Here is a 9,166-nt window from a genome sequence, read left to right as displayed (position 1 = left end):
TGTAAGGACATCAGGGATAAAATTGTAGACCTGCACAAGGCTGAGATGGGCTACAGGACAATAGGCAAGCAGCTTGGTGAGAAGGCAACAACTGTTGGCGCAATTATTAGAAAATGGAAGAAGTTCAAGATGACGGTCAATCACCCTCGGTCTGGGGCTCCATGCAAGATCTCACCTCGTGGGGCATCAATGATCATGAGGAAGGTGAGGGATCAGCCCAGAACTACAGGGCAGGACCTGGTCAATGACCTGAAGAGAGCTGGGACCACAGTCTCAAAGAAAACCATTAGTAACACACTACGCCGTCATGGATTAAAATCCTGCAGCGCACACAAGGTCCCCCTGCTCAAGCCAGCGCATGTCCAGGCCTGTCTGAAGTTTGCCAATGACCATCTGGATGATCCAGAGGAGGAATGGGAGAAGGTCATGTGGTCTGATGAGACAAAAATAGAGCTTTTTGGTCTAAACTCCACTCGCCGTGTTTGGAGGAAGAATAAGGATGAGTACAACCCCAAGAACACCATCCCAACCGTGAAGCATGGAGGTGGAAACATCATTCTTTGGGGATGCTTTTCTGCAAAGGGGACAGGACGACTGCACCGTATTGAGGGGAGGATGGATGGGGCCATGTATCGCGAGATCTTGGCCAACAACCTCCTTCCCTCAGTAAGAGCATTGAAGATGGGTCGTGGCTGGGTCTTCCAGCATAACAACGACCGAAACACACAGCCAGGGCAACTAAGGAGTGGCTCCGTAAGAAGCATCTCAAGGTCCTGGAGTGGCCTAGCCAGTCTCCAGACCTGAACCCAATAGAAAATCTTTGGAGGGAGCTGAAAGTCCGTATTGCCCAGCGACAGCCCCGAAACCTGAAGGATCTGGAGAAGGTCTGTATGGAGGAGTGGGCCAAAATCCCTGCTGCAGTGTGTGCAAACCTGGTCAAGACCTACAGGAAACGTATTATCTCTGTAATGGCAAACAAAGGTTTCTGTACCAAATATTAAGTTCTGCTTTTCTGATGTATCAAATACTTATGTCATGAAATAAAATGCAAATTAATTACTTAAAAATCATACAATGTGATTTTCTGGATTTTTGTTTTAGATTCCGTCTCTCACAGTTGAAGTGTACCTATGATAAAAAATTACAGACCTCTACATGCTTTGTAAGTAGGAAAACCTGCAAAATCGGCAGTGTATCAAATACTTGTTCTCCCCACTGTATGTGTATGTATGTTACTGCTTGACTAAAACAATCTCTGTCGACCAACAGCCTAACAACCAAACAATCCACCAGTCGACTAATTGGGGTCAGCCCTAGTAGAATTGCAGGAAATGTACTTTAGAAATGCAAAAATGTCTCTCCACCCAATGGCAAAATGGGTAGAATTGCAGGAAATTAGCTGCAAAACTACACAATTTTTCTCTCTGCCCCATGGCAAAATGAGTAGAATTGCATGAAAGGTGTCATAAATTTGCAAAATTTTCTCTTCCCCATGGAAAAATGTGAATTGCAGAAAACTTGCTTTAAACCTGCAAATATTTATCTCCACCCCATGGCAAAATGATTAGAATTGCACGAAATTAGCTGTAAAACTGCCAATATATATATATATATATATATATATATATATATATATATATCTACCCCATGTCAATATGAGTAGAATTGCATGAAATGTGTTAGAAAATTGCTACATTTTCTCTCCACCCATAGCAAAATGTGTAGAATTGCAGAAAACGGGCTTTAAAACTGCAACATTTTCTATACATCCCATGGCAAATTGCAGGAAATGTACTTAAAAACTCTCCACCATCAAGAAGGGGACCACTAAAATGTTTTGTCTGTGAGGTGCTTAGGGCCCCTTTAAGGCTAGGACCGGCCCTGATTTAAGTGCCTGAACTTGATCAATATGTTTTTCTGAAAGTCCGTTTCTGATAGAATAAAAAAAAATACTTTCCTTAGAAAAGTTATGAGGTCCAAAAGGCACCACATTGTAGGAATGCCCAGTTGGTCGGCCAGCGGTGCAAGTGGCTACACTTCAGGCTGAGGAGTAAATTTCACCCACCCCGATGACCATAGACTGCTTACAGAGTAAGGAAACCAACATGTAATTTTGGTGAAATATCCCTTTAATGTCTCCTGTAAAAGCATGTGTAATTTGCCTAAACACGCCCACACATCTTTCTCCTGAAAAAATTGTGCCATTAAGTCAAGCAGCGCGAAAAAATATTTGACAAGATAAACGAAAACAATGTGAGTACTTACAATAGCTAACTTCGGTAACTGTCTGTGAGCAAACTAAACTTGCTAGTCAACTGTATTGCCTTGCTGTGGCTTAATATAAGCCCGTTTGCTAGATGGCTAAAATGACATTGCTAACGTTAGCTAGCTAGCTCTGGCTAGCTCCACTCAGTTTTTCCTCAGATGGCTGGAGAGCCGAAACACATCAACCAGCTCGAGCCGTTCATGTTGCTGGCCAAAAATGCTAAAGGACCCGCTTTGATTGCCCTCATAAACCAATTACTGGAAGCTCCGGGGGTGTATGTCTTTGGCGAATTCCTAGAACTCCCCTGCATTCAAGAGGTAGCTAGCTAACTCGCTTTTTTGGTGTTACTTTTTCTAACTGAAGTGGAGTGACTTGTACATGAATGTGAGGTGCATTCATTTTTCACTCAAATGTAATGGCTAACCCCACAACACCAGATGTCACTGTTTTCAAGCCATCTGTAGGCTATGTGATTATGGAGGACTAAAAGTGCCACAATTAAATAAATAAATACACCATTAAATAATTACTTAAATGTGTCATTAATTAATTAAAATTAGAATTAAATACATAAATGTGTTATTAAATGTGTCATTAATTAATTCAAATACCGATTCATTTTATGTAAAATACATATATAATAATTTCACTATTTACATTTACATTTCATGGTCCTGCGTTGGAGTGCTTCCTGAATTACTTAAAACTGTCAAACTGACCCATCAAAAGTTGGTAGGCGGAACCTAACGCCTGATTGGTTACCCTCTGCATCAAGCCAAGACAAATCAATTCCGGATAATGTCAGCAGGTCCTGCTTCTACATCCTCTGCTAAGTTTAAAATGTCTCTAACCAACTCCCTGGAAAGTTCACGGAGATCCTCCATTGTCTCTATCCAGGTTGGCCTACTCTACTTCAGACCAAAGCAATGGATCAGACTAGATTCGCGTTAGCCCCGCCCACTGACTTTATGTCGTTTGACAGTTTAAGTATTCTGTCCTGCATGCAGGATCATTGATTTTACATAAAATGAATCGGTATTTGAATTAATTAATGATACATTTAATTACACATTTATGTATTTAATTCTAATTTGAATTAATTAATGACACATTTAAGTAATTATTTAATGGTGTATTTATTTATTTAATTGTGGCACTTTTAGTCCTCCATATGTGATAGCGTACAATGTTGTCAATTTGTCCTCACTCACTGCTCTCTCTTGTAGCTGTCAAAAGGTCCCAATGAAGGCTACTGTCAACTGCTCAACATGTTTGCCTATGGCACATACCATGATTATAAAGGTAGTTGATCCTTTCATGTTTTTTTCTGCTTGTGTGTTATTCATGTTACACGGTAATGGTACTACAGTATCTATCCACAGGTTGATTTACATTTTAGTCATTTAGAAGACACTTATCCAGAGCGACTTACAATTAGATAGTGCATTCATCCTAAAATCCTTAAAGCTGCAATATGTAACTTTTTGCGCAACCGACCAAATTCACATAGAAATGGGTTGAATAGTCTATAGATCTGTCATTCTCATTGAAAGCACATCTAAGAAGCGGGAGATATGTACAATGTACACTATTTCTATGCTTCCTGTTCGTTTTTGCATCTTTATACTTTCTGTTTTGTTTGCCAGCTTTAAACAGCTGAAAATAAATAAAATATTTTTGGTTATGAAAAATATATTTCACAGCAGTTTAGATGGTACAATTATTATCTACACCAGGGGTCTCCAACCTTTTCTAGCATGAGAGCTACTTTTTAAGATACACATTTTATTTAACTACAAAAAAATATTATAGCTTTCAAATAAACACATTCTTCTCCTCTCCTCTCACCTGCAACTCTTCCCCAGGTCCTTAGTGTACAAGAGAAAGTAGTGTACAATGTTTTATATTTTACCAAACTATGTTTTCTCAGGGGGAAAAATCCTGGTTTGAGAATGTTTTTTCACTCAATTACAATTGTTCATAGAGAAACGAAATTGGATGTTCTGAGTACATGTTAATGGTTAAATCACATCAGTAGACATAATTTTTTTAGGGTCTGGTAGAAAACGAATTTTTGTTGTGTAATTCCCCTTTAGTTGTGCATCTTTCCTTTAATTATGCATCTAGCGAGCGAGGAATGTGACAGCTAATGTGGGGGTCTAGCGATGGTTCTGTACTGCTGTTGCTAATTTCACAGCAAAGTTTGCAATAACAAATAATAGATACAAATTATATACTTATTCATGATATACTTCTGCCAGGTAAGCCTTCTCAGTTAACATTTAATTGAGAAGGTTTTGGGGAGATTATTTCTGTCAACCCACAAGATGGTTATCACATCAACTGGCTACACACAGGAGTGATCTAAAAACGCTCGCACCACACAGACAGACGGGCAATATTGCTGGAAATTATTTGGCAGATATTGTTAGGTTTGTTTTTTTGCGCCAAAAGTGGCTAACCAGGGGTGGTATAATGTCAATGTTGCGTTGATTAGATGTTATCTGTGAGCTTGCGGTATCTGATACTTGTCAACTTGCATGTACTTTAAGAATTGTTTGCCGATTTACTCATATGTGGGCTACGAGCTACTGGTGGGCTACGAGCTACTGGTAGCTTGCGATCAACCTGTTGGAGACCCCTGTTCTACACTATACTTGCTTGTTTTATCACATAAACGTAAATTATGCGAACTATTAGAATTTTAGCAAGCAGGAAATGGCAGAGCGATTTCTGCATAGTGCATCTTTTAAGTCTATTGAAAAATTACAAAATCTCCATCAAAGTCCATCAGTTTAACCTAGTTGACAGTCTTTTTATTTTCATTTTTTTCATTTTTGAATGTGGTATTCAATGTGTTTCTATGGGCTATAGTAGTAAATGCCAAATTCAATATTTTATCAAATGTTTTAAATATTTGTTTATTTTATACCTAAAGGGGTCCTAAAAATCACATGTGTAGTGAATACATCTTCCCTCAATAAGCATGCTAGGAAAATACAATTTTTTTTGGTCCTATTTGTCCTTTCAGCATTCAAGGATACTCTACCCCCCTTGACTGAGACCCAGAAGAACAAGCTAAGACATCTGACCATTGTCAACCTGGCTGCAAACATGCAGGTTCGTACAGGACTGTCTACTGCAACAGACCCGAAGCAGCCCTAAATATTGTTTGTGTATTGTGGTGCAGACAGTTTGAGCAAAGAAACAGAGAGCAGTAGGCTTTCTTCCTATTCATGGTATTCATTATTGGTCCAGCACCAGTTTGCAAATGTGTAATGTGCAGCATCACTCTCACACACTTCTGTTTATTATTATGGTGACTGCAGGTGATCCCGTACTCAACGCTGCTGAAGGACCTGGAGGTGGGCAGTGTGCGTGAGCTTGAGGACCTGGTGATTGAGGCTGTGTATGCTGACGTGATCCGGGGGAAGCTGGACCAGTGCAGGCAGCAACTGGAGGTGGACGCCTGCATCGGCCGGGACATCCGCTCCCAGGGCATGGGCCGCATCTCCAGCATACTGGCACATTGGTGAGGATGGGGGGGGGTCTACATATACAAGAGTTCTGCATATTCACGTTTGAGATTGTAGACCCGGTTATGAGCTATTGAGTTTTTTTTTTACTTTTCTTACAGAAGCCATGTTAGAATGTTATTGTCTGTGTCTGATGAATCATTAATCATTGTATCATTAGTCCTGCTTTTCTACTGTATGTTATATGCCCGTTTCTCTGTCCACATATAGATTCTGCTGATCTATCTCTTGTATGTGTGTCCACAGGTGCAGTGGCTGTGAGAGCATCTCTGCTTCCATAGAGGAGGAGGTGGGCAGGGTGAGCCAGTGCAGAGAGAGCCACCTCAAAGCTCTGCAGCATATCGAGGCCGAGGTGAGAGAAACATTCAGAGAGGGGTGAGGTGGGTTGTAAGAAAGAATGAGGGCTCAAATTTCAAGTGTGCTCTGTGGTACTTTTTAGTGTTGTCTCCTTCTCTTTTCTGTTCTCTCTCTCTCTCTCTCTCTCTTTCATTCATTTATTCTATTCTATTCTTTTCAAGGGCTTCATTGGCATGGGAAACATATGATAACATTGCCAAAGCAAGTGAAGTAGTTGGTAAACAAAAGTGAAATAAACAATCAATATTAACAGTAAACATTACCCTAAGAAGTTCCAAAAGAATAAAGACATTTCAGATGTCATATTATGTATATATACAGTGTTGTAACAATGTGCAAGTAGTTAAAGTACAAATGGGAAAATAAATAAACATACATGTGGGTTGTATTTACAACGGTGTTTGTTCTTCACTGGTTGCCCTTTTCTTGTGGCAACAGGTCACGAATCTTGCTGCTGTGATGGCACACTGTGGTATTTCACCCAGTAGATGTGGGAGTTTATCAAAATTGGGCTTGTTTTCAAATTCTTTGTGGATCTGTGTAATCTGAGGGAAATATGTGTCTCTAATATGGTTATACATTTGGCAGGAGGTTAGGAAGTGCATCTCAGTTTCCACCTCATTTTGTGGGCAATGTGCACATAGCCTGTCTTCTCTTGAGAGCCAGGTCTGCCTAGAATGGCCTTTCTCAATAGCAAGGATATGCTCACTGAGTCTGTACATAGTCAAAGCTTTCCTTAAGTTTGGGTCAGTCACAGTGGTCAGGTATTCTGCCACTGTGTACTCTCTGTTTAGGGCCAAATAGCATTCTAGTTTGCTCTGTTTTTTTGTTAATTCTTTCCAAAGGGTCAAGTAATTCTCTTTTTGATTTCTCATGATTTGGTTGGGTCTAAATGTGTTGTTGTCCTGGGGCTGTGTGGGGTCTGTTTGTGTTTGTGAACAGAGCCCCAGGACAAGCTTACTTAGGGGACTCTTCTCCAAGTTAATCTCTCTGCAGGTGATTGCTTTGTTATGGAAGGTTTGGGAATCGCTTCCTTTTAAGTGGTTATAGAATTTAACGGCTCTTTTCTGGATTTTGATAATTAGCGGGTATCGGCCTAATTCTGCTCTGCATGCATTATTTGGTGTTTTTCGTTGTACACTCTAGGATATTTTTTGCAGAATTCTGCGTGCAGTCTCAATTTGGTGTTTGTCCCATTTTGTGAATTCTTGGTTGGTAAGCGGACCCCAGACCTCACAACCATAAAGGGCAATGGGTTCTATAACTGATTCAAGTATTTGAAGCCAGATCCTAATTGGTATGTTGAATTTTATGTTCCTTTTGATGGCATAGAAGGCCCTTCTTGCCTTGTCTCTCAGATTGTTCACAGCTTTGTGGAAGTTACCTGTGGCGCTGATGTTTAGGCCGAGGTATGTATCGTTTCTTGTGTGCTCAAGGGCAACGTTGTCTAGATTGAATTTGTATTTGTGGTCCTGGCAACTGGACCTTTTTTTGGAACACCATTATTTTTGTCTTACTGAGATTTACTGTCAGGGCCCAGGTCTGACAGAATCTGTGCAGAAGATCTAGGTGCTGCTGTAGGCCCTCCTTGGTTGGTGAAAGATGCACCAGATCATCAGCAAACAGTAGACATTTCACTTCAGATTCTAGTAGGGTGAGCTCTTTCTTTTTTTCTTTCTTTCTTTCTTTCTTTTCTTTTCTTTTCCTCTTTCTATTTGTTTTTCTTTTTCTATTCTTTTCTATTCTTTTCTTTTATTTCCCCCCCAATTTAAGGGGCTTTATTGGCATGGGAAACATATGTTTACATTGCCAAAGCAAGTGAAATAGATAATACTAAAAAATGAACAGTAAACAGTACACTCACACATTTCCAAAAGAATAAAGACATTTCAAATGTCAAATTATGTCTATATACAGTGTTGTAACGATGTGCAAAAAATAAATATGGTTGCCCTTTTCTTGTGGCTACAGGTCACAAATCTTACTGCTGTGATTGTACACTGGTATTTCACCCAATAGATATTGGAGTTGATCAAAATTTGATTTGTTTTTGAATTCTTTGTGGGTCTGTGTAATCTGAGGGAAATATGTGTCTCTAAAATGCTCTCTCCCTCTCCTGTCTCGGTCAGGTGGGTAACATCCGCAGGATGATGTCAGCGACCCCGTCTACGTCCACTCAGGACATGGACCCTCTGGGGGAGCAGGAGAGGGAAGGGGCCTTGGCTGGCTCCGGGGCTGAGCGCAGGCAGACCCCCCTACAGATGATCTCCAAGGCCAAGAGCCTCAACAACCAGAGACACTGACCACTGCAGCCAGAGATGGGCTTGTACTGTTTTAAGAAAGGCTGCTCAATAGTCTAAAGGGGCTTCCACTCCTTGTCTCCTTCCCTCAGTCTGGACTGCCTTTAAACAAGGAGAGTAAGACACTTTTGAGATTTATCCCATGGGTTTGTGGCCTGGACTAGGAATCTTTAGTTATTGCACTATCCTTCCCCCAGTTTATAAAAAGGAGAAGTAAAAGGTTCATGTTTCTAATTTGTCTTAAAAAAAATATTGGGATAAAGAGATTGTATTTCCTGTTAAATGTACAGATTTTGTCATTTTATTTCCTAATAACAAATATTAAAAGCTATGTTTTCAGATTTTGAACTAAAACTTCTTTATCACAAATGCAACATCACTTGAATAAGCAAACCACTTTCATCAGCATACTGTTATGTAGTTTTGAAAATGTTGCTGATCTTACCCGTTTTATCCTCCATCTAAATATGTGATTATTCAAATGGAAACATTTTCTGGTTAAGTTTAAGCATTTAGCATTCTACAAAATGTTCAGTAATTATCAAGACAATTAACAAGATATTTCTCAATGATCCGCTCCAGCCCTGCAGAGACGAGATGTTTTTGCCCTAATATTGTCTGGGGGGCTGAAGTGTATGTTTTTTAGGTTTGTCTGTCTGTGCGGCCATGTTGGGAACCCCTTCTCTCCCCTGCCCAGCCCTGCGTAC

The 9,166-nt window shown here is 40.2% G+C and overlaps 1 protein-coding gene across 4 annotated transcripts; it reads left to right on the top strand.

The window, feature by feature from the left end:
* The first annotated feature begins 2,173 nt into the window (after positions 1 to 2,173).
* LOC121581581 (COP9 signalosome complex subunit 7b) lies at positions 2,174 to 8,800 on the top strand. Of its 4 annotated transcripts, none has more exons than XM_041897080.2 (7): positions 2,174 to 2,253; positions 2,414 to 2,583; positions 3,493 to 3,568; positions 5,298 to 5,386; positions 5,596 to 5,798; positions 6,049 to 6,154; positions 8,289 to 8,800. In XM_041897080.2, exons 2-7 carry the CDS (start codon positions 2,425 to 2,427, stop codon positions 8,460 to 8,462), a joined length of 807 nt encoding a protein of 268 aa, XP_041753014.1. In that variant the 5' UTR covers positions 2,174 to 2,253; positions 2,414 to 2,424; the 3' UTR covers positions 8,463 to 8,800. The 4 variants fall into 4 exon arrangements, with proteins under 4 accessions (XP_041753014.1, XP_041753015.1, XP_041753017.1 ...); XM_041897081.2 differs by having other exon boundaries at positions 2,182 to 2,253; positions 2,394 to 2,583; XM_041897083.2 differs by having other exon boundaries at positions 2,190 to 2,253; positions 2,404 to 2,583.
* The last annotated feature ends 366 nt before the right edge of the window (positions 8,801 to 9,166 follow it).

Source organism: Coregonus clupeaformis, chromosome 14 (genome assembly GCF_020615455.1).
Source record: "Coregonus clupeaformis isolate EN_2021a chromosome 14, ASM2061545v1, whole genome shotgun sequence".
Classification (NCBI taxonomy): Eukaryota; Metazoa; Chordata; class Actinopteri; order Salmoniformes; family Salmonidae; genus Coregonus; species Coregonus clupeaformis.
The sequence above is the reverse complement of the archived record's forward strand: the minus strand, read 5'-3'. Positions and strand labels throughout refer to the sequence as shown.